Source organism: Myxine glutinosa, chromosome 1 (assembly GCF_964187855.1).
Source record: "Myxine glutinosa chromosome 1, kmMyxGlut1.1, whole genome shotgun sequence".
Lineage (NCBI taxonomy): Eukaryota > Metazoa > Chordata > Myxini > Myxiniformes > Myxinidae > Myxine > Myxine glutinosa.
This window is the reverse complement of record NC_136261.1, coordinates 366,306,677-366,332,207: the sequence shown is the minus strand read 5'-3', so window position 1 is coordinate 366,332,207 and position 25,531 is coordinate 366,306,677. Positions and strand designations below refer to the sequence as shown.

At 45.1% G+C, this 25,531-nt stretch overlaps 2 protein-coding genes across 4 annotated transcripts in view; both read right to left on the bottom strand.

Moving 5' to 3' along the window:
• LOC144889516 (E3 ubiquitin/ISG15 ligase TRIM25-like) overlaps window positions 1–15,331 on the bottom strand; it is a 31,982-nt gene extending 16,651 nt beyond the window's left edge. Inside the window, exon 1 of the mRNA XM_078770060.1 lies at window positions 14,960–15,331. Coding sequence (XP_078626186.1) covers window positions 14,960–15,313 — 354 coding nt within the window. The 5' untranslated portion in view covers window positions 15,314–15,331. The remainder of the gene's footprint in view (window positions 1–14,959) is intronic.
• Window positions 15,332–18,742: 3,411 nt separating this feature from the next.
• Window positions 18,743–25,531, bottom strand: part of LOC137414834 (uncharacterized) — a 72,117-nt gene continuing 65,328 nt past the window's right edge. For all 3 annotated transcript variants that reach the window (XM_068100385.2, XM_068100370.2, XM_068100376.2), the window contains exons 7-9: window positions 24,511–24,536; window positions 23,607–23,734; window positions 18,743–19,386 (exon numbers count right to left, since the gene is read on the bottom strand). In XM_068100385.2, coding sequence (XP_067956486.2) covers window positions 18,857–19,386; window positions 23,607–23,734; window positions 24,511–24,536 — 684 coding nt within the window. In that variant the 3' untranslated portion in view covers window positions 18,743–18,856. The remainder of the gene's footprint in view (window positions 19,387–23,606; window positions 23,735–24,510; window positions 24,537–25,531) is intronic.

Below are 25,531 nucleotides of genomic sequence, written 5' to 3'. Positions count from 1 at the left end.
CATTCATGGCTTGGCTGTACGAAGCCGAGCTTTAGAAGTGAATTGGCGCACCGAGAGGCATTAGTAAGTAGACTGTAATGACGAGGATGGTGTTTTGGCCCCGAAATTAGAAAAACAAAATTTGATGATTGGCAAAGGATTGGCAGTAATGATTGGCAGATGATGGGTAGTGATTGGCAAATTTTTGATTTGTTGAAATTTGATGTGCAAAATTGGTAGTGGGAGATGCCCGATGTGGTGGGATGGCAACTCTGTCATCCCTCACAAACTGGGGGCAAATGCGCTATAGATTATGGGGTGTATGGCAGTGAAAACTAGCCCGGGTGGGTTCGGTTATATTGATAGGGACTAGAGGTGACTATGGGTGACAAGAGTTAAGTAAGAGACTTGGTACCTGTAGTGGGGACGTAGTAGCTTAGGGTTTGATAATGACGTGGGAGCGCTGAGTGTAAGGGAAGATGGTGGAGCGCGAGTTTTAGAAGGGAGTAGACAGAGCAGATGATGCAGTGTGAACGGAAGTGCTGGTGAGCAGCTTCAAATGAGGCATCGGTGAGGCAATGCTCCGAGGTGTGTGTGAGTGTACAAGTGATGAATGAGAGAGCATTGCGGATGAGTGTCATGGTGAGTAGTGAGTGTTGTGGATCAGCGCGAATGCGCTTGGGGGAGAGAAGGGTGCAGGCGGCACCAAGTATGAGAGCACAGGTGTGCAAGTACAGGTGTGTGGAATATATGGAGCAGAGAATGAGTGGTGTGGAGAGAGTTGGAGTAAGTGGTACGGAGTGGTGTGCATGGTGCGAAGGTGTGGATGGGGGAAGAGTGGACCCCTTTTCACGAGTACCCGGGGAGGGTAGTTTAAAGAATAGTTAGAAGGTATAGGTAAATTATGGTTGGATATTGGCATTTGTGGTGCGGTTGCAGAATGGTATTGTGGATGGGTGCATTGGTGTGGTGAAATTGGCTGGTCGTGTGGCCTGTTAGTATGAGTGTGAATGGTTGGGCACTCCGCCACTGTTAGATGTCGGCCAGGTGAGGCCGCAGGTGGGCTCTGGGAGCCGTTAGTGTCAGTGGGTGCCTGAGGATCCCGGGTGTGGATCGGGCAGCCCGTGCCAGAGAGGGCACTGAGGGGGTGAGAGTGCGAGAGGGCCTTCCCCAGTTAGTTAGGTTAGGGTGGGGAGCAGGTGAGCTCGGTAGGCAACAACAGTGGTGGAGGTGTGCAGGTGGGCGGACCAGCTGGGAGCGTCACACGACCCAGCCACCGAAATTGTGCGGGGGCACCGAGTGTTGAATCGGGGAGTGAGACCCAAATTGATGGTGTGCACCACAGATGGTCAATGGGATTTTGGTTCTTCGAACCACATAGAGTAATGAGGGCCAATGGTTTGGCGGGAGAAAGACCCCGGGTAATGTAAAGTTGTTAAAGTCATTTAGGAAATAGTTAGGATTGATGAACCTGTCGCACCATACGCAGCCACTTACCTGAGGTGATGATGATGACTCCACACCTGTGTTTTCTTTGTTTTGTGTTGCAGGAAATGAGAATTGCTGTTTGGATTTGTGAGACGCATCACGACGTGGATAAGACATTGGGGTGATTCCATCTCTCCCTCCTTAGGAGGGACTGATGATGAATTGGTGATGGCAGATTTTGATGTTGAGTTGGAGATGGCAGATTTGATTGGTTAGGAGGGAGAGAAGACGAATTTGGTTTATGGGAGGAACGGGGAAGACAGTAGGGACGTTTGTTGATGTGTAAAGTAGATGTTTATGGGTAGTGTTGTGTTTTGTGGATACAGTAAGGGGTAAGGGAGGGGCAATGTAGGTTACCTGGTGGGGGGGGGGGGGGGCGTATGGTAGGAACGTACCTGTCTCACCTGGTTCCCATGTGCCCCCAGTGTGCATTACCTTGTATTGCGTGCACTTTTGCGCCCTTACCACCTTACTCACTTGTCTTCTTTTGTCTCCCACCTCCGAGGATCTGGCTTTGGGGCAGAGAGAGAGAGGAGAGAGAGGTGCTGGCTCCGCAGTTGTGGGCCTGTACTTCCGCTGCTTGCTGCCTGGATCGATACACCATATGGACCGCAATTTTTGTGGCCGCCCACAATGGACCGCAGTTCTTTTGCGGTCAAGCACCACCCGTGGATGGACCTCTGGGTCAACGTGGCACCTATGCCATACAGGTGAACCACTTTTAGTTGGCCCCCCTGACGGCCACAATTCAGAAATGGACGCGGTTGGCGCCTTTCTTTATTTCTAAAGCAGCCAGAAGGCCAAGTGCACTCCATGAAGGCAAGACCAGCGGCAGAACATCGGCCGGCTGCGACACCACCGGTGACCATGGACACTTAATTGTGCATTTTTATGAACACTTTATTGGTGCACCGGATGGTGCTGACTGTGCGTAATGGGGTGGTGCTTTTGGTGCTTGGACGGGGTGCTCTGCACATTATTAAAGGCCGTAGGGCCACAGGGCACTCGTGGGTTGGTGTATCGATGCTGGCATGCGTGCTCTCCCTATGCATAACATCTGCATGTGTTCCTCAAAGAACAGGTCCTGGATCGTAGTGTAAATATCAGTGTTGTATAAATAATGCTCCCTACCGGCTGTATGTTTAGTTTGAGGATGCTTTCCGCGATTCCGTTATCCTGTGGGTGTGTTTCTGTTAGGAGAAGGGTGCAACGTCGCAGGGGGACATATTTACTCATTTGTGAACATCTGTAAAACTGTCGCACTCAGGGTTGAGTTAATAGTAGAGGGAACTACATCTGAGTGCCACACTAAAGTAGGTAAAAATTTATCGGGTCGGTCGCCCCGAGGTAGAGAAGGGTGCAATGTTGCGGATATGGGATTTGCATCCATCCATATCCGCTTATAATTTTCCCCTATTTCCTCAATACTTCCCAACTATCCCCAATCCCCCATTCCCTAGTCCCATTTTCTGTAAACAACACTCTGTAGACCCGACCTCCCCCTATTTCCCCCATTAAATGTCGTGCCCAGGTTCACCGCATCTCATGTAAGACAACTATAGGACATCTTGCTAGTTATTCTTAGTCTATGTCAGTTAAGGACTCGTTTCCATTAATTCTGACCCTTCGTTGCACCAGAATGTGATTGTATGGCACCATTAGGAAGTTTAGGACCTCCCAATACCTCCCCGCAGCTCTTCCTCACGGTTCAGCAACAACAACAACAACAGCAACGGCAGCGGCGGGCGCGGGAAGTGCGCGTCCTCACTCCGGCTTGGTTGGTAGGGGGTGTTGGGAGGGCATCAGGCCTTCCCAACGAGCCGCCATCGAACATGTGCTCGACGGGGTTACCAAATAGGGGCTCCCTGTCGGCCCCTCGTCAAGGGCGGAGCCCGGTAACCCCCGCACCCAATGGAAGCGGCGGACCGGCCCCAGTGGGGCGGAGCCAACCAGCCGAGGGCGTGTCACTCCCCGCTGAGCATGCGCAGGGAGAGGGAGGTGACGTCAGATGCGCGCTGAGCTTGGAGCAAGAAGACCACCTCCGAGCGCTGTGAGGCCTCCCCGCATCTTCTGGACTGGACCGTGCTTTATCCTGTCCCCGAGCCAAGGTGCACCTTGTGCCATCGAACTACCTGTCCCTCCCTGCCATCAATCCCTGTGTAAGTCAGCCTTGTTCCGTTTGTCTGTGGTCTGTCCGGGAATAGATAAGATTGTATTTAAGTGCCCATCTCTTCTGTGTCTTTTACCTCACTCTGCCGTGTAATCTACCCCCTTTTCTCCACCACTGTAATTATACCCTCCTCCGGAGGTCTTGAGAACTGTACCACTTGCGTCGTTTCCTCTTTCCCAGTCGTCGTGTCCTTTCCATCATTGATTTGGCATAGCGCGATTTGGTCAACGTCTGGGTGAATCGGGTGAGTTGGGGAAGAATCGGGGGAACTGTTAGGTCGCGGCAATACCACCGCTCGGTAAATAACATCTAAACCGCGTCCGTAACAATATATATATATATATATATATGTATATATATATATATATACAGTGAAACGTTGACTTACGAGTGCACCAACTTACGAGTTTTCCGAGATACGAGCCGTCGCTCGGTTGATTTTTTGCTTTGTGATGCGAGCCGAGATCCGAGTTACGAGCGAGCGAGCTTACGCCACCTGCCACTAGGTGGCCCAGCGAGCGTTAAGTTCACGTGGTTATCTTGCCGTGCAAGCATCTCTGCCGTATCGCTGTTGCTTTGTTTTCGCATTTTGTTTATTTTGGAAAATTTCTTAGTTTTAACCATGGGTCCTAAGAAATTGAGTGCCAAGGGCAGTGCTGAGAAGAAGAAAAGGATGATGTGCTTGGATATAAAACACGTAATCGTCGAAAAACATGAGCGAGGTGTGCGTGTTGTCGACTTGGCGAGGCAGTACGATCGTAGTACTTCTACGATATGTACGATTTTGAAGCAGAAGGAGTCGATAAAGGCTATAACGCCAGCCAAGGGCGTTAAGATTATTTCAAAGCTCCGGACCTCTGTCCATGAAGAGATGGAGAAGTTGTTGTTTGTGTGGTTGACGGAGAAGCAGCTCGCAGGAGATACCGTGACCGAGAGCATCATCTGTGAGAAGGCACGATACATTTACGGGGATTTGGTGCAGCAGACGGCGGGAACATCAACGGACGAGGCATCGGAAGAGTCATTCAAAGCCAGTCGGGGATGGTTTGATAATTTTAAGAAGAGGACCGGCATTCACTCCGTCGTCAGGCATGGTGAGGCAGCAAGCTCGGATGTGAAGGCAGCTGAAGATTTTATTATAACTTTTGCCGAACTGATAGAAGCCGAAGGATACATCCCCCAGCAAATCTTCAACTGTGACGAGACAGGGCTCTTCTGGAAAAAGATGCCGAGGAGGACGTATATAACGGCAGAGGAGAAGAGCATGCCAGGCCACAACTTGTTCAGAGTGCCGGCGATAGCTCGCCTTCTCTTTGTGGAAGACACGGTGAGATCCTTAACATCCAACAACTAATGGGACGCAAACGGGGCGCCCAGTTTAGCGGTACACACATTGATGAATCACCCTGTCTGTGAAACACCGACATGACAGGTTATAGCTGGGTCGGGATTCAAACCCAGGCTGGACAGTTTAGAGTCAAGTGTGCGTTCCTCCAGTCCAGGCCATCCTGCCAACTTGTATGCTGCATACAGGTGAAATATAAAGCGCGAGATATTTATATATATTTTTTTTTTTTTTAATTGGTGTGGTTTTTGGGGGGCTGGAACGGATTAATAGCATTTCAATTCATTTTAATGGGGAAATTTAATTTGAGAAACGAGCAAATTGAGTTACGAGCTCGGTCACAGAACGAATTAAACTCGTAAGTCAAGGTTTCACTGTATATATATATATATACAGTGCATTCAGAAAGTATTCAGACCCCTTCACTTTTTTCACATTTTGTTATGTTGCAGCCTTATGTTGAAATTGTTTAAATTCATTTTTTCCCTCATCAATCTACACTCAATACCCCATAATGACAAAGAGAAAACAGGATTTTAGAAAGTTTTGCACATTTATTAAAAATAAAAAACTGAAATATCACATTGACATAGGTATTCAGACCCTTTGCTATGACACTTGAAATTTAGCTGAAGTGCCGCCCATTTCTCTTGATCATCTTTGAAATGTTTCTACACCTTGATTGGAGTCCACCTGTGGTAAATGCAATTGATTAGACATGATTTGGAAAGGCACACACCTGTCTATATAATAATAATAATAATAATAATAATAATAATAATAATAATAATAATACATTTATTTTATATAGCGCTTTTCAAGAAGCCCAAAGGCGCTTTGACAGAGTACAAAAAAACAAGTGCAAAAAGACAAAAATCAATAGGTAAATAATCAAAGCAAAAGGAAGGCGAAGGAGAAGAAATAGTCAGGGGTTAAATGCTGTGGGTTAAATGTTGAAAGCAGTGTTGAACAGGTGGGTCTTGAGTGATGTTTTGAATGTGGTGAGTGAAGAGGAGTCTCTGATGGTGTGAGGTAGTGAGTTCCAGAGGGTGGGAGCAGCGATGGAGAAGGCCCTGTCCCCCCAGGATCTGAATTTGGTCCGGATGGGGGGGGGGGTGGGGGGGGAGGTCAGGAGGTTGGTACCAGCAGAGCGGAGGTTGCGGGTGGGAGTGTGTCTGGAGAGGAGGTCAGTCAGGTAGGATGGGGCCAGGTTATGGAGGGCTTTGTAGGTCAAGAGGAGGATTTTGTACTGGATTCTCTGGGGGATGGGGAGCCAGTGAAGCTTATAAAGGACGGGGGTGATGTGGTCACGGGTCCGGGAATGGGTGAGTAGACGGGCAGCGGAGTTCTGAATGTATTGGAGTTTATTGGTGATATTTGAGGGTGAACCATAGAGGAGGCTGTTGCAGTAGTCCAGACGGGAGGTGATGAAGGCGTGGATGAGGGTTTCTGCAGCCGTGGAGGAGAGGGATGAGCGGAGACGGGCGATGTTTTTCAAGTGAAAGAAGGCTGTCTTTGTGATCTGTTTAGTGTATTTGTCGAAGGAGAGGGTTTGGTCAAAGATGATGCCAAGATTCCGGATGTGAGGGGAGGTGGATACTGGGAAACCGTCGATGTTGAGGGCAAAGTTATGGACCCGGGTAGCCCGGGTCTATAAGGTCTCACAGCTGACAATGCATATCAGAGCAAAAACCAAGCCATGAGGTTGAAGGAACTGCCTGCAGAGCTTAGAGACAGGATGGTGTTGAGGCACAGATCTGGGGAAGCCTACAAAAAAAAATCTCTGCTGCATTGAAGGTTCCCAAGAGCACAGTGGCCTCCATAATTATTAAATGGAAGAAGTTTGGAACAACCAGGACTCTTCCTAGAGCTGGCCGCTCGGCCAAACTGAGCAATCGGGGGAGAAGGGCCTTGGTAAGAGAGGTGACCAAGAACCCGATGGTCACTCTGGCTGAGCTCCAGAGATCCTGTGTGGAGATGGGAGAAACTTCCAGAAGGACAACCATCACTACAACACTCCACCCATCTGGGATTTATGGCAGAGTGGTCAGACGGAAGCCTCTCCTCAGTGAAAGACACATGAAAGCCCGTTTGGAGTTTGCAAAAAAGCACCTAAAAGACTCTCAGACTGTGAGAAACAAGTTTCTGTTGGGTTCTGTTTCAAGTGTCACAGCAAAGGGTATGAATACTCATGTCAATGTGATATTTCAGTTTTTTCTTTTTAATAAATTTGCAAAACTTTCTAAAATCCTGTTTTCTCTTTGTCATTATGGGGTACTGAGTGTAGATTCATGAGGGAAAAAATGAATTTAAACGATTTCAGCGTAAGGCTGCAACATAATAAAATGTGAAAAAGTGAAGGGGTCTGAATACTTTCTGAATGCATTGTATGTATACAAGATCGAGGCTCGTCTAAGAGCAAGCACATTAAACACAAAAAACATAAACGGATAAATAAAACATATAATAAAGGGCTTGGGAGACAAGATTAAAGAGAGAAGGAAGCACACAAGCACAACAGTAGAGAACAGGGACATCGGAGATCTGTGGAAGGAAGATGGCTGGGGGGGAGAGGGGTACACGGTATAAAACAAATTGACACTACCAGGAATTTCAGGAATGATGTCAGAGATTGAAAGAGGTGGATTTTGGGTGTATTAACGGGGGTAGAAAAGATCAAGGTTTTGGAAGGGGGAAGATAAGAGATGGTGGTGACCAGCTGTTGTATATAACATGATATTTTAAAAAGTTGTAAAATTGGTTTCCCCAGGTGGAGGGTTATTTGTGTGTAAATGTGGTACTTAAAAAAAAGACCTCATTACAAATTACAAACATTGAAAATACCAAGAATATTTTGCAAGTAATGACACAATGAGTGATAAATGACACTCAATGACACAAGCAGCCTCTTCACTCTCTGCAGACCTGGATAAAATCACAAACTGGTCAAACAAGTGGAACATGCATTTAAATCCTGACAAATCTCACACTCTCACGACGTCTCTCCGTAAAGAGTCTGGACAACCCTCCCATCTACTTTCTCAACAATCCTCTCCAAGAAGTTCTGTCACGTTTAGGTCTCACTGTCTGCCATGATCTTTCCTGGGAAAACAACCACATTTCAAATCTGGCCTCCAAAGCCAGTCCTCCGTCGGGGCATCCTCCGTCATGCGAAGTCCTTCCTTGGCACACCTGAGCTCCTCACCATATACAAGGCTTTCATCTGCAGCTTGATGGAGTACTGCTCTGCCCTCTGGGCTGGTGCACCTGCTGCACACCTAGCTCGGCTTCGTGGTGTAGAAACCAAGGCTTTTTGAATCATTGGAATCTCCCTCTGAGGGCCTTTTACTCTGTCACTGCAAGCAGGTTGGTGGTCTGTTTATCTTCTCCCGACTCCTCTCCGGCCTTACTCCGCCTGCTCTGTCTGTGCTCTGTCCCGCAAATATTCCTGCAGGACACACAAGATGTGCCAGCAACCCTTTTCTGGTGAAACTGCCAAAATAAAGACTCCCTATTCACCTTCACTCTTTCATTCCCCTTTTCTCCCGCCTCTGGAGCAAACTCCCTCACTCTCTTCAATCCCACTCCACCCTCCAGGTCTTTAAAACAGCTGTTCACCACCATCTCTTATCTTCCCCCATCCAAAACCTTGATCTTTTCTACCCCCGTTAATACACCACAAATGAACCTTTTTCAAATTCTGTTTTCTTTTCTGAAAGTCCTTGTAGTGTCCATCATGTTTATCCCATGTACCCCGCCCCAGCCCTCTCTCTTCCACGGATCTCCTGATGTCCCCGTTTTCTGCTGTTGTTGTGCTTCCCCTTCTCACCCCCACTTGTCTCCCGCTCCCTTCATTATATATTTCATGTGTTAGCTCTTACATGAGCTTTGGCTTAGTATACAAAAAAAAAGCCTGGAGGCTGTAGTTATACCCTCCCACAGATCTCTCGATGTCTCCATGTCTCTCGGTCCCTGCTCTCAAATGTTGTGTTTGTGTCCTTCCCCCTCTCTCCCCATCTTGTCTACCGCTCCCGATGTTATTTGTTTTATGTGTCGGTTTGTCTTTCTGTGTGATTAATGTTGGCTCTTTCACGAGCCTCGATCTTGTATACAAAAAAAGAAAAAAAAAAGAAAAGCAAAACAATGTCAATTACTTCAGGTAACAAAAACAGAAAGAAAGTTACTGCAAACAAATGAGATACTCGCAGCTGGTCTTCCTCTTGCATGTGCACAAGCTTAGAAAAACAAATTATGAGGAGTTGACAATTTATTTATTTGTTCTTCGAGTAGCAAGACTCATGGAAGAGCAAGACATTCAGGAGATAGTCATCGACCACGCCCAATTAAAATGTGACCGATATAATTGAAATAAAGATAAAGGTCGACAACAAGTTACACCTAAGGAGAATAAAAACATCTGAGGAGTATAAAAACCGACAAAAGCTTCATCACTCTATGAACTTTCATGTGCCATTACCAAATTATTCGGGGAAGGAATCGAACTCCGAGTCACCTTTTAATTAAGACCTCAAATTCACAAAGCATGTACATATTGTTGGAGTCACGCGGGTTGTTCCAATTTGCTGGCAAGAGTCCGGCAAGTCGCCTCAATGTGATCATAATGGACAACTGATTCAAGAACCCCAACTGGATTACGTGTCCACTTGTCATGATATCGCACTGACTGAGATCTCTGAGACGGCCGATTGTTACGATAATTAGCACCACATGTCTAGTCTCTAATTGGTGCGAGTGAAGCTGTGTGGGATGGTCTTTATATGCGATGTCAATAGCTACTGCCAATTAACCATAAACGGGCTTTCCTAATTACAATGTGAGGAACCACAACAACCCGGATTCACTCCAGACCAAGTGTATTTAATACAACAACAACACAACATGCATTTTAAAGGCCATTTTCCCTGCTAGAGCGGGGGTTAGCCTTGTGGTCCCCATGACAATTTTCTCCATTTTGCCCTATTTTCTGCATCTCTCCTTGTTAACCACCTTGCCCGCATTTCTTCTTCCACCATCTTTAGCCAAGTCTTTCTCTGTCTTCCCCGTCCTCTACTTCCTTCTACATTCATTTCCATCACTCTTCTGAACCAGTCACTTTCATCCTTCCTCAACACATGACCAAACCATCTCAACCTGTTCCTCTTCACAGCATCAATCACAGGCTCTATTCCCATCATCTTTCGCAATTCATCAGTTGTCTTACTCTCTCTCAACGATACTCCACACATCCGTCGAACCATTCGCATTTCCACCCTTTCCAACCTTCGTTGCTGCTCGACATTCATTACCCATGTCTCGCTCCCATAAATCATAACACTTCTCACACATGCAGCATACACCTTTCCCTTCAGCTTCAACGACACTCCCCTCATCATCAGCACGCCACTCAGTTCCCGAAACTTCTTCCATGCACATCTCACTCGAGCAACCGTTGCCGAGTCTGATCCACCTTCTCCATTCAGCATGTCTCCGAGGTAGCAAAATGTTTTCACACCTTCCAGCTTCATGCCGTCTCCAAGATCCAACTCAACATTTCCTCCATCTGCAGCTCCCTCTGCACACCTTACATTTGAATGTAGCTGCCACACTGGTTAATGACCCTCTCAGACCACTACATTTTTGATGAACCCACTCAGCGCACATTGTACATTGAATGGAGTTCACTCCAACACCCTTCCTACACACAGCACAGGGCCACTTCCCAGTTCTTTCCACCTCGCCACATGCTTTACCACTTGCCATCACCTTCGTCTTTCCGATATTCACCTTCAGACCTTTTGTCTCCATACATTCCTTCCACGTGTTCATCTTTTCCTTCAGTCCATCCATACTTTCCGCAATAAACACCAGATCATCTGCATACAACAACTCCCACGGTAAACCCTCCTTTACGTTCTGAGCCAGCACCTCCATCACAGCTACAAATAGTAGTGGACTTAGTACCAACCCCTGATGCACTCCCACCTTCACCTCAAACTCACCACTGTTCCCGTCCTTCGTCCTTACAGCTGTGCGCGCTCTTTTGTGCATTGCCATCACTACTCTGATCAACCATTCCTCCACTCCTAACTTCCTCAATGCCCATGTCACTACTTCACGTGGAACCCTATCGAATGCTTTCTCCAGATCAACAAACCCAAGAAACAACTTCTTCCTCTTCTCCATGTACTTCTCCTGCAACTGCCTCACAATGAAAAGCACGTCTGTCGTTCCTCTTCCTGGCATGAATCCAAACTGCATTTCGTTGATCTTCACTTTCTTCCTTATCCTCCTCTCCAACACCCTTTCCAATACCTTCATTCCATGCTCCAATAACTTTATCGCTCGGTACGAGCCACACTCCAGAGGGTCACCTTTCCCCTTGTATAGAGGGACGACGGTACTCAGTTCCCTATCCACTGGAATGCGGCCTTCTTTCACCACCAGATTACAGATCTCTGTCATTCTCTTCACACCCCAACTTCCTGCTGCCTTCAACATATCTCCCACAACTCCCGTCGGCCCTCCCGCTTTTCTACCCTTCATTGCTTTTATCGCTTCCTCAACTTCCTTCTCAGTTATCTTCTCTGCCGGTCCTAAAACTGGGTTACTCTCGATGTTGCCATCCCATTCATTCTCTGTATTCAACAGCATTTCCATATATCTTTTCCATCTTCCTTTAATTCCATCTGGGTCGACAACGATTTGTCCCACTTCATCCTTCAAGCAACTCACCCCCATCACATCACACCTCTCTTTCGCTATCTGCTTTGCAATCCTGAATACTGCTTTCTGACCCTCTTCCGAATCCAAGCGTTCTCCGAACATTTTCCTACATGCCTCCTGCGCCTTTGCTACCTCTTTCTTTGCAGCCTTCCTGGCTGCCTTATAACTTTCATGCTCTGCTGTTTCTGCTCCGGTACCCTTCGCCTTCTGCCACTCCTTGAACTTCTTCCTCTTCTCGTCAATCCTCTTTCCAACTTCATCATCCCACCACCATGTTTCCGAGTGCCTCAGTGGTCCTTTTGTCCATCCACATACCTCACCAACGGCTCCCAACAGACTAGCTTTCATTGACATCCAACCACTTTCAAGCTCAACCACATCATCCTCGACCCTACTCAGCCTCTCTTTTAATGCCTCCCTTACTCTCTTTCAACCTCCACACCTTCATTCTCGGTTGGTACTTCACCCGCCGAGCTCTCCTCGCACCTTTCACCCTTACGTCGCAGACAACCAAGTGGTGCTGTGAAACAGCCTCCTCCCCCGGGATCAGCTTTGTGTCCCGGAGGTGCCCCCTATCTCGCCTACGCACCATCAGGTAGTCAACGGTTGTCGTCGACCCACCTGACGTGTATGTAACAAGCTTATTATCCTCTTTCTGGAACTGAGTATTACAAATCAACAAATCAGCTCCATCAGCAAACTCCAAAATCCTTTCACATTCTCCATTTCTCACACCATATCCGTAACCCCCATGAACTCCATCAAAACCATCCATACTCCTTCCCACATGTCCATTTAGGTCTCCTCCTACCACAACAACTTCCTCATCTTTCACGTTTTCCATCAGCTTCTCTATCGCACACCAGAACTTGTCCTTCTCTTCATCGCTTCGACCAATACAACCTGTGGAGCATATCCCGAGATGACGTTCACCAAGAGCTTTCCAATCATCATTTTCACCATCATCAACCTATCACTCACTCTAGTCACACTCACCACACTGTCTACAAACTCCTCAGAAAACAGGACACAAACACCATTCACGCCCTACAGGCACCCTTGCCCCACAAACTTGTATTTCTGTCCCTGCCTACCCTTCACCATTCTCACACCACTTCCCTTCCATCTCGTCTCTTGCAGACAACATATGTCCACTCTTCTTCTGACCAATACTTTCACCACTTCTCCTGATCTCCCTGTCATTGTCCCTACATTCCATGTCCCAAACCTCAGAAACCGATCTCCACTTCGGGCTGTACCCTGCCCATATGTAGTTGTAATTGTCATGGTTCTCTTTTTGAGGCAATGTTTTTATGGCCGGATGCCCTTCCTGACGCCAACCCTCTTAGTCGTCTCTTACGACACGCAGGGATAAGGTGTACCTATTCTTATCCAGGGTATACACTGGGAAACGTTTAAAACATGGAAATTCTGGGGGGGGGGGGGGGGGGGTGGCATCAGCATCACGGCTGCGGTTTAAAAATATTTAAAGTTTGTGGAATAAGATGGAAACCAAGTGTATTTCATCAAGGAAGCAATCAATGGTCATGGGTAGAGGGAATATACAATAACAAATAAATGATGTAACTACAAACCACCCCTGACTCACTAGCGATCATACGCACCCATGATACCACCGATGACCTTGAACCGTAATCACCTAGGGACTGACATGACAAGAAAATACCCTAACGCTGTCCGACAGGACACTGCAGGATGATGGAAGTTCTGGCCACTCTGGCAGGGAATGTGCCGCTGTGTCCCCGCACTGTATACTGTAAGCACCGGAAGCTTGGGCTGACGAGAGGAAAGAGCGTGGCTGTGGCTCTGGCTCGACATGGCTCTGCCCGGGATCGGAACTGCACAGACCGTGGCTTTCGCTCTGCCGATTCTGGATGCCTCCTCAGCTTCCATGTTTGCTCCACTAAAAAGTTTGCAAACCGCTAAAAATGAACATTTAGACAGATTCACAGAGGTACGGACATTAAAAATGGGTTCAAAGGGATGGGGGGTTTTTTTTTTTCAGACACAGACATTACGAGGTTGTTGACCTTTATTAAAGTGCTCCTACGGTCATTATGTAATTATAGAAATTGTTGACCTTTGGCCTGTGTTGACATCAAAAATAGTTGGTGGTTGAATTCAGTTTGGCGATATGAAAATCCTATTCAGATTTGAAGTCAATCGAATGAAAATTGAGGATTTTAGAAATTTGACAAAAGTGGTTGACCTTAGGCCTTTGTTGACTTTTTGGCCTATGTTGATCTCAAAGATAGTTGATGGTTGAATTCGGTTTGCTTATCTGAACATCCTGGTGTTGTCCCTGGTGTAATAATCGAATAGTCCCTGGTGTTGGGCTAGCGGCTAGGGTGCCGGCTTAGGATCCTTGGATCCTGGGTTCGAATCCCGGTCAATCGCTGAATTAACGCCAGGGGGGTTGACTCAGCCTGTCATCCTTCCGAGGTCGGCTAATTGAGTACCAGTTCACTGGTAATTCCCTGCTTGTCGTTAAAGACGGCAAAAAGGGTTGGCGTCAGGAAGGGCATCCGGCCGTAAAACATTGCTTCAAAAAGGGGACCGAAAAACAACAACAACCACAGTTCCCGAAAAAGGCCAACCCCTGCTTGCGGGGAAAAATGGCCTCTAAAAGGTGGTTTTATCTGAACATCCTATTCAAATTTCAACAATCGGATGAAAACTGATTTTAGGAATTTGAAAAAAAAAGTGGTTGAACTTTGACCTATGGTGACCTTTTGGCATATATTGACCTCAAAAATAATGGGTGGTTGAATTAAATGTTCAAATTTCAAGTTAATCGGATGAAAATTGACGATTTTAGACATTTGAAAAAAAAAAAGTGGTTGACCTTTGACCTATGTTTCCCTTTTGACATGTTGACCTCAAAAATAATTGGTGGTTTAATTTAGTGATCGGATATGCAAAATCCTCTTCAAATTTCAAGTCAATCGGATAAACATTGAGCATTTTAGAAATTGCACCCAAGTTGACCTTTGGCCTATGTTGGACCTTTTTGCCCTTTAACCTCAAAATCAATAGGCTTCTTCCTTTTGACCATCTCTACCATTTGGTCAAGTTTCATGAAGATCGGTTTGAAATTGTGACCTGGAGGCGATTGACAGACAGAGACAGAATAACACACACGAGCAACCAATTTCCTAAATTAATAAACGTACATTGGTAAAAACATAACATTAGGTGGGGGAGATAACTCCAGAGTTAACGGAACACCTTACCCTGCACAGTCTTGATAAGGAAATGGGAGGGCTCATTTCAAGTCTCGCTTTGCGTTTCCGAGCACGTTCTATATTCGTTTTGTTCGTGAAATCGGAATAGCAGGCCTGATGGTAACCAAACGAAGCCGATGGGTCGAATGGACCAGTCCAGAGCAGACCATGCTCTTCCGAGATGCGTTTTTGGTCGCCATCGAGCTTTAGCCATTCGTTTGCGCAATCGCAAGCCTTCTGCCAACTCCTCTCCGAGAAACGGACGATCCTCGTACGATTTTTGGGGAAAAGATGCACTAAACAGAAAGCTTTTTTTATTTTCGCCGAAGTTGGCTTGGCCTTTGCATCCCTGGGCGCCGCCATCTTGTCTGAGTCGCCGTGGTTACCCCGCCCAGAGAGCGCGGGGGGCGAATTTGATTGGTCGAGACGGCGTATCATTTCGCAAGCACTGCTATAAAAATGAAGCTTTTTGGAAGTGAAAAAAGGCGATTTGTGTTCTGCAGTATTCAAGATGTACAATTCCATTGCAATAAGAGAAAGCTTTTAAAGGCCGTGGAAAAAAAAAACTACATCGAATCGAAATTTCACCGCCGTTGATGCATTTGTGAAGCGCCGTCGTTTACACCACCTCATTTAACACGTTAAATTAGTAATTCATGCGTTGGTTTTCCTGAATGACGTCTTGGTATTAGTACCTTGGTTCATTTTACACAATGAAAGTACCGATCCTGGGTTCATATCGGTACCTTAGTTCATTCGTGGCGCCACCATAAATGTTGTTATTGGGCTTCCAGTGAGATTCCGACTTGTTCTATATTTGTATATTTGTCCAACTTATTCAATTGTTCATGTAAGCATTATTATTATTCTCACATTTTGTAGAGACGATTCAAAGAAAACCGTAATAGTTAGCTCGACGAAACTTTAATTCATTATAGATACCAATGTAACTAAGTGCATCATGAATTTTGTTTTTGCAATTTTGACTTGCATTGGCTATGATGTCATAAATTTTAAGCATCTTCTCCAGAACCGCTGAACGAATCTACACAAAATTTTACAAATGTGATCGCCTAGCCGTGGGGATAAAAATTTGTGGAAAAAATACGTCATTGGTCATGTGATTTGGCAGCCATATTGGATTTAAAACTCTACTTCTCCGAAACTGCGTATCCGATTGATATGAAACACGTTTACATTCCGCTGGGGGAATATATTTCCAAACTATGACTTCATCAGTCACGTGATATGGCAGCCATCTTGGATATAAGGAAAACCTTAAGACATCTTTTTCTCCAGAACTGCAGAACGGATCAATCCGAAATTTCACAAGTATGATCAACTGCCCATGTGGAAAAATGTTCCTGAACTATGACATCAGTCACGTGGTATGGCGGCCATCTTGGATTTAAGGGAAAAATATTTGAAAATCCATATCTCCAGAACCACTCAACGGATCAATCCTAAATTTCATACGTATGATTGACGACACATCAGGATTTATTTTTTTTGCAAACTATGACATCAGTCACATTGTATGGCAGCCATCTTGGATTTAAGGGAAAAAATTGAAATCGATGTCTCCAGAACCACTTAACCAATCAAAACCAAAGGTTACAGATATGATCAACTACCAGAGTAAGTTTTATTGAAAATGATATCAGTTATGTGGTATGCAGGCCGTTTTTGCTGGAAGCCTATCATCACTGCTCGCAGTTCTCGTTATTACTTTTCGTATTTTAAGCGGCCTTAGAGAAACATGACAAGCGGTTGGAAGGGTAATGTTATTAACCCTTGTGGGGTATATGGACTACAGCAGATCTTCGCTCAGTTCCGTCTCGTCTCGAAGATGCTGGGATTCTCCAAATTTCTTTAAGTTTAGTGTTAAACAACAGTCGAGAGAGACTGTTTAAAAAGGTAATCATATGTGTTCGTGGTTTAGAATTTTTTTTTTACTTCTGCTAAAGGTTTTTCAGGACACAGCATGATAAGCTATTTATAAGCGTTAACATGGTGTTTGTCCAAGGAGGAAACCTCTTGGGGAGGGGCCATATTGTTAGTATTAATATTATATTATCATGAGTATTCTCAATTCCGGTTGCAGATCTTCACCAAAAATCTAATCATTTCTTCCTCGTCACAAACCCAACCTCGACATCAAATTTTGTCAAAATCCATCCACAACTTTTTGATATCCTGTTCACAAATAGACAAACAAGGGTGAAAACCAGTTCAAACAGATTATATGCGATGTCCTGCAACATTAGCTTTGACATACCCCCACAGAGCATGTCAGGACATTTACACCTTTTGAACTGCTTAGAACCCCCAACTACTATTGGAACATATCCTTCAAAGTCCCTTTGACCCATTAAACCTTTATACCCTACAGACCCCTCTCTACTACTGGAAAACACCCTTTCGACCTTTAGAAACTTTCATTCACTTATAGACCCCTTGGACCCTTTCGATCTCTTAGATATGTACCCCGGTAAGACCCCCAATATCCATTTAGACCCTCAGAACACCTCTGACCACTTAGCCTGGTGTTGGCTTAGCGGTTGGGGTGCTGGCTTGGGATCCTAGGATCCTGGGTTCAGAATCCGTCGATCGCTGAATTAACGCCAGGGGGGTTGACTCAGCCTGTCATCCTTCCGAGGTCGTCAAATTGAGTACCAGCTTGCTGGGATGAATGATCCCGGTGTGTACCCCGATTTAGAATAGGTACACCGTATCCCTGCGCATCGTAAGAGGCGACCAAGGGTTGGCGTCAGGCAGGGCATCCGGCCATAAAAACATTGCCTCAAACAGGGAACCATGATTGTCATGGGGCTCGCAAGGCTAACCCCTGCTTTAGTGGGAAAAAAGGCCTTAAAACGATCATTCATTCATTCACCCTACAGACCCCTCTCTACTACTGGAAAACACCCTTTCGACCTTTAGAAACTTTCATACACTTATAGACCCCTTGGACCCTTTCGATCTCTTCTATCTGTACCCCGGTAAGACCCCCAATATCCATTTAGACCCTTAGAACACCTTTGACCACTTAGATCCTTTCAACACACCACACAAACATCAAAATAATCCTTACAATAATATTGAGGCTACACTTTTCAACAAGTAAACAGAGAAACGATCCCATATAAAGGGAGAGGCACTTTGCACCTCCCTTGATACACAAACTCCACCCGCACATAGGGTAGGTACTCCAGCAGTTAATTATATTATAAAATGATAAAACGTTGGTTTCTTGGATGATTGCATCTCAAGAGTTCAACATATTCACAGAAACACAAACTCTCACATACATACCACACTTATGGAAGGATCAGTTAAAGTTAAATTCTTTTTCAATGAGACATTATAAGAAGAAGAAGAAGAAGATCATCCCTATTCCATGGCAGAGTGGTTGAAAATCATTTAACCTCAAACTAGAACGGCACTCAATCGAGAGCATACCTCCGCCTGGTTGGCCAATGGTGAAGAATCACTGAACAAAAAAAAAAATTCTCATCCGAATCCATTCAGATCTTCACCAAAATCGAATCGATTCTTCCTTGTCACACACACAACCTGTCCACCAAGTTTCGTCCAAATCCATAAATAACTAACAATAATAAAAACATAATAATAATAAAACAATTACGGTGTCACCAAAGAATAATTCCCCATAATATGGGACAATAAAGATTTATTATTATTATTATAACCTCCATCCACCTTTGGTGGTGGAGGTAATAAGATGAACAATGAACCTCTTTCATTTTATAAACAATAAGTAATCACGTCTTCAAGCACAGGTTCATGATTTTATTGATTTCAATCCAAAAAGAGATTCGCTTTGTACATTTCGTGGAAAAAAAAAATTTTTTTAAACCTTTCGTCACAGAATCAAGGAAATCGTCAAAAGGAGCAAAACCGCACAGAACCAACAACATAGTCATAAACCCCAATCGCAGGTTTAACTGGGTTCAGGAAGTCCCCCTTGAACACGTGCAGAACCCTCGAGTCCCCAAAACATGTCAACTCTCCTGCCTCGCAATCCAACAAAAACCCAAACCGGTCAGGAATCCCCGGCAAAGATAGGAGGGTGCGATCATCTTTGTGCCATGCTGAGTATTGGTTATAATATTTCTGTAAACACCAAGACGCAGAATTCCATCCCAACAAACGTTCGTTCCCTCCCCCTTTCCTCCCCATCGAGTTGAAAGCAACTCCGATTCTGCACCAACTACTCGAACTCACATCGACCTCCCAGTAGTGACGGCCTGAGGAGAAACTATCAGAGGAAAGAACTTGTGGATAAACATCAAACCGATCAGGGTGTTCCGGGTATCTTTGTTTGGTCCTGGTCCGAGTCGCTGTCCTGAGGTCCTGGGAAATCATGATTCGTGGATGTGCAGAGTTTGGGTCCAGATTCGGTGTCCCTCCGTCTGCGGACACATGACAAGGGTCGCGAATTTTGTTGGACAAATGAACAGAAACACAAACACACTTATCCTATAACCTGTGAAAAGGAAACATAACCGATAGAAAAAAAAAAGTTCACCTCTGGTGAGAGAAGAAACACCGAGAGGTAACACTTTGTGAAGGGATTACCTTCTTACCTCACGACATGTCTAGTTCAACATCTTGCTTCTCACAAGGCTCTAACCGGGCTTGCACCTTCAAACATTAGAGAGATCCTCACAACAAAAGTGTTTACATTTTCCATCAAATTATGTTCATTATCCACAGAGCACCTGAAAATGTCACCTGGATGGAATTGACCCCACACTCGCTTTGTTGCGAGCTCGCTGTTGCCGCCCAAATGCTCTGGAACATATTTCTCTTCCCGACTGGGATGTCCCTTCATTGGAAATGGTTAAAATTATGCTTAAAACGTATCTTTAAATTTTCTCTTCAAAACAAACTAACTCTCAACAGAATCACCGAGTGGGTAAACTTCCGATATGGGGAAAGCAAAGACATTCCAAAAGTTAAATACAACATAAGTCCTACGTAAACAAGACCGATAGTCTAACAACAGCGTCGGGCTTGGATCTGCTGTGCCCTTGTCATGTGACCAGATGCTCAGCTCTGATTGGTGGAGGTTTATGAGGGACATGCATGCATATACCGGACGGACAGATAAACGCTGTTGCAGACGGCATTGCGCTACAGGCTACGCCATAAAAATCTACCAACAGGCAAACTAATAAACCTGTAGAAACACCTGCCAGTTGTCTGCGGAGGATTTCACATCCAACAACATTCATGAAACTCATGGACAGCATCACTTAACTGCAAAACTCACCAACCCAAAACAGTCCCTTTGTAATTCCTCTTCTTCTTCTTCTTCTTTTTTTTTTTTCAAAATCGGTTGAGAACACACGAACACACGAACACATAGCGAGAGGGACCGAGAGAGACAGCAAGACAGTAAGACAAAGACATAGGAGCTTATAAAAGCATGGACACTTATGATTTGTTAATCTTTTCTCCTTGATCCTGCTTTGGACACTTATCTTCTGGCTGTGCTGGCTGCACCAATGTGCACCATTCACTTTCACCCCCTCACTTGCCTGTTTCCCCATTTACCGTAAAACTTCGACTATAACGCGCCCCTGTGCATAACGCGGACCCCCAACTTGGACTTTTGTCGAGGTGTAAAAATCCGTTAAAAATTTCAGTTTAATTTCCTATGTCCATTCAATTACCGGTATCATTTTTTTCATTCGTAGAATAACTTTCAAACTTGCCAGTCATTAAAGTCAACACTTAATAGAACACTAGTTTACTTACTTACTTCATGATTGTGAACTTAAAGATTATATATTCTATATTAAACATTTAGCTATTCTTTGTTGTTGTTCTTTGAGTATTGCCACTTCCGTTTTCGAAGACGTTCTCGAGGATCGTTTCAATCTGAAAAAAAAACTTACAAAAAATTAGACCTATGTATAGTACATGCCTCTAACTTTAAAAAGATTTTTGGGTAAAAAAAGTGCACGTTATAGTCGAAGTTTTACGGTAATGCCATATAAGAAAATATCGAGCTCCAGGGACTGGAGTGTGCCGGCAATATAGGTGGCAACATATAGATAGACAACATACAACAACATATAGATGACAACATAGAGAGTAACCCGGTTTTAGGACTGGCAGAGAAGATAACTGAGAAGGAAGTTGAGGAAGCGATAAAAGCAATAAACTAAAATAAAAAATTTTGGAACATATTTCTCTTCCCGAAATATGTTCCAAGAACAATGCTATATTATGAAATATGTTCCAAGAACAAGCGATAAAAGCAATGAAGAGTAGAAAAGCGGGAGGGCCGTTGGGAGTTGTGGGAGATATTTTGAAGGCAGCAGGAAGTTGGGGTGTGAAGAGAATGACAGAGATCTGTAATCTGGTGGTGAAAGAAGGCCGCATTCCAGTGGATTGGGAACTGAGTACCCTCGTCCCTCTATACAAGGGGAAAGGTGACCCTCTGGAGTGTGGCTCGTACCGAGCGATAAAGTTATTGGAGCATGGAATGAAGGTATTGGAAAGGGTGTTGGAGAGGAGGATAAGGAAGAAGGTGAAGATCGACGAAATGCAGTTTGGATTTATGCCAGGAAGAGCAACGACAGACGCGCTCCTTATTGTGAGGCAGTTGCAGGAGAAGTACATGGAGAAGAAGAAGAAGTTGTTTCTTGGGTTTGTTGATCTGAAGAAAGCATTCGATAGGGTTCCACGCGAGATATTGACATGGGCATTGAAGAAGTTAGGAGTGGAGGAATGGTTGATCAGAGTAGTGATGGCAATGCACAAAAGAGCGCGCATAGCGGTAAGGACAAAGGACGGGAACAGTGGTGAGTTTGAGGTGAAGGTGGGAGTGCATCAGGGGTCGGTACTAAGTCCACTACTATTTGTAGCTGTGATGGAGGTGCTTGCTCAGAACGTAAAGGAGGGTTTACCGTGGGAGTTGTTGTATGCAGATGATCTGGTGTTGATTGTGGAAAGTATGGATGGACTGAAGGAAAAGATGAACACGTGGAAGTATCCACTCCATACAAGTGGAAGTATGGAGACAAAAGGTCTGAAGGTGAATATCGGAAAGACGAAGGTGATGGCAAGTGGCAAAGCATGTGGTGAGGTGGAAAGAACTGGGAAGTGGCCATGTGCTGGGTGCAGGAAGGATGTCGGACTGTCGGAGTGAACTCTATTTAATGTGCACTTTTTTTTTTTCGATACTGAATCGAGGCTTGTGAAAGAGCTGACAACCGCGAGGGAAAGACAAAGACAGTACAGGGGGACCACGAGGGAAAGACAAAGACAGCACATGGGGACTGCAAGGGGAAAGACAAAGACAGCACATGGGAACCGCGAGGGAAAGACAAAGACAGCACATGGGGACCGCGAGGGAAAGACAAAGACAGCACATGGGGACCACGAGGGAAAGACAAAGACAGCACATGGGGACCGCGAGGGAAAGACAAAGACCATGGGTTCATCCTGGGCACTGAGTGGGTTCATCAAAAATAGAGTGGTCTGAGAGAGTCATTAACCAGTGTGGCAACTACATTCAAATGTAAGGTGTGCACAGAGGGAGCTGCAGATGGAGGAAATGTTGAGTTGGATCTTGGAGACAGCGTGAAGCTGGAAGGTGTGAAAACATTTTGCTACCTCGGAGACATGCTGAATGGAGAAGGTGGATCAGACTCGGCAACGGTTGCGAGAGTGAGATGTGCATGGAAGAAGTTTCGGGAACTGAGTGGCGTGCTGATGAGGAGGGGAGTGTCGTTGAAGCTGAAGGGAAAGGTGTATGCTGCATGTGTGAGAAGTGTTATGATTTATGGGAGCGAGACATGGGTAATGAACGAAGAGAGCAGCAACGAAGCCTGGAAAGGGTGGAAATGCGAATGGTTCGACGGATGTGCGGAGTATCGTTGAGAGAGAGGAAGACAAATGATGAATTGCGAAAGATGATGGGAATAGAGCCTGTGATGGATGCTGTGAAGAGGAACAGGTTGAGATGGTTTGGTCATGTGTTGAGGAAGGATGAAAGTGACTGGTTGAGAAGAGTGATGGAAATGAATGTAGAAGGAAGTAGAGGGCGGGGAAGACCGAGAAAGACTTGGCTAAAGATGGTGGAAGAAGAAATGCGGGCAAGGGGGTTAACAAGGAGAGATGCAGAAAATAGGGCAAAATGGAGAAGATCGTCATGGGGACCGCAAGGCTAACCCCCGCTCCAGCAGGGAAAATGGCCTTAAAATGCATGTTGTTGTTGTTGTTGTTGTGCCGGCAATAGCTCGCCTTCTCTTCGCGAAAGACACCATGGGATCTTTAACGTACGCTGGCAGACGGGACACCCAGTTTAACGTCCATCCGAAGGATGGAGCACACATTGTCGAATCACCCAGTCTGGGAAACACTCGGATGACAGATTGTAGGACTTTGACATTTGATCTGTCTTGCCTGAAGTCAATTCTTCACCTGAATAACAACTTCTTACATTGGTGATTTTTCAGGAAAGGAGATGCATCAGAAAGTGTGCCGTCCCTCGGATGTAGATAAAGCCGAGATTCTAACCCACGCTAGATAGCTTTGAGGCGAGTGTGCATACCTCAAGGCCATTCTGACAGCCCATTTCTCTTCCCTTATTAAATATTCTGTTTGTGTTACTCACTCTGTATCTCATTCAGAATGTTGCTGTTGAGCTTGATAAGCATGCCCAGATTGTCTTCCTCCTGAGAGATGTCCAGCATTGAGAATGGTGAAATCTTCACGGATTGAAATTGTGACACCGACTCGAGCCTGGGCAAGAAAAGGAAAAACAACTAAAAGGTTTTTTTTACTTCTCAAATACAAATTGCCCACAAAAGTGTGGTGGAAATAAGGGATTGTAAGAATTCGTTTTGAATTGATGTTTAATGGAGAAATGTTAACGGGACACTCAATATATGACATCAAATGTATTTGGTGGGGCAGTTTGCAAATTAATTTTGGGGGAGAGGAGGGGGCAGAGGGGCAGGAGGAAAAAAAATTACAAGATAAATAATTCAGATTTAAACATACAAGCGAGAGGTTTGTGTGTGTCACCATCTTTCTCAAAGATGGTAAACAGATCTTCATCAAACTTTCAGAGGTTCATCAGTGAGCTTCGAGGAGTTTTTTCAGCAAAAAAAAACTTTTTTTTTTAAAGAATTTTTTTTTCCTCGCTCTGTAGCGAGTGCCTCAGCCTTTGTAGGTATGTGAAACATAATATTAAATGATTCCTGATCCCATTCTTTGGTGGGTGCAGGGAAGTGTTTTAGCACTTCAATTTGTATGTATGTATGCGTGCATGCACGTATGTATGTATGTATGTATGTATGTATGTATGTATATCTGAGAATCGTAGAAGATGGCTGGCCCGATCTCCACCAAATAATTTTGCATACGTGTTGGTAGTACTCAGGGTAGGCCTCCTCCAACTCCCTTGCAAGAAGGGGAGACGACTTTGCCAATACTCCCAAAGGAAGCGGACATTTCTCGTAATTTTAAAAAGAGTGAAAACATCATGATCTGCCAGACACGTGATGGACACCTACCTTTTTGTTCCGAGATTCGTGTAACCCTAAGAAACAAGAAAACAAAGGGTGAACTCAAAAATTCTGAAACATTTAATGATTAATTTCATAAAAAAATAAATATTTAAACTGTATTTAATTTGCAGAATCAAGGATAAATTAAATTGTGCTTACAGAGCCAAATCAGCAAAAGAAAGCCGTGCTGTCGTGGTCCTTTGATATCCCAATGAGCGATTCATGGAGAAAATTATTTACTGGAATGTTTGGCAACTATAACCAGTTGTGTAAAAGGAGTTTTATCATTGTGATGGAGCACATGGCACGAGGTAATTGTAATTCCGACCCAGCAGTGTGATTAAAACAATCTGGGTCGGACTTCAACCTGATTAATACACGTGATAACATAGTCACATGCAGAACCTTCCATCCTGCACCTTTTATATTTGTGCAGCATTGTAAAGCAAGTACACCGTACCATTACTTCACTCTACAAACCAAAATCCTAAACCTTCACACGGAACAGGCTCCCACATCACACTCGCTCTAGGCCGCCCCATCGCCACCCCTGTTCGGATTCCCCAATTGCATGTCCATCCACACCACGTCCAACCCCTCCTTGCTGCCGCAGCGTCCACGCCTACATACTAGTATATTTCTTATCTACCCCAGCGTCCCTAATACACATCCTCCCACCCCGATACACAGCATCCTGTGTTGAGGCAGTTGCCTTCTCTTCCCAGAAGGCAAATCGAAGTTGTCAACTTTGTATCATTCCACAAAGCCCAAGTGTGTCCCACGGTAAGCAAGGCCCTCAAAACCATTGGGATCTCCCACGACAAAGCTGTTTCTAGGCCTGTTGCTTTCGCATCACTGACAGGTTGGTGGCCTCTCGGTATTCGACCGCTTCCTGTTTGGTCTTGCACCCTCTATGCTCTATTGACACTGTCCCTCCAAGGTTTCTGCAGAGCACGCTTGACCTGCCAGTAAAGTAACCCTCTTGTTGATAAACTCTTAAAATCCAGGCTCACTGCTCACCTTCACT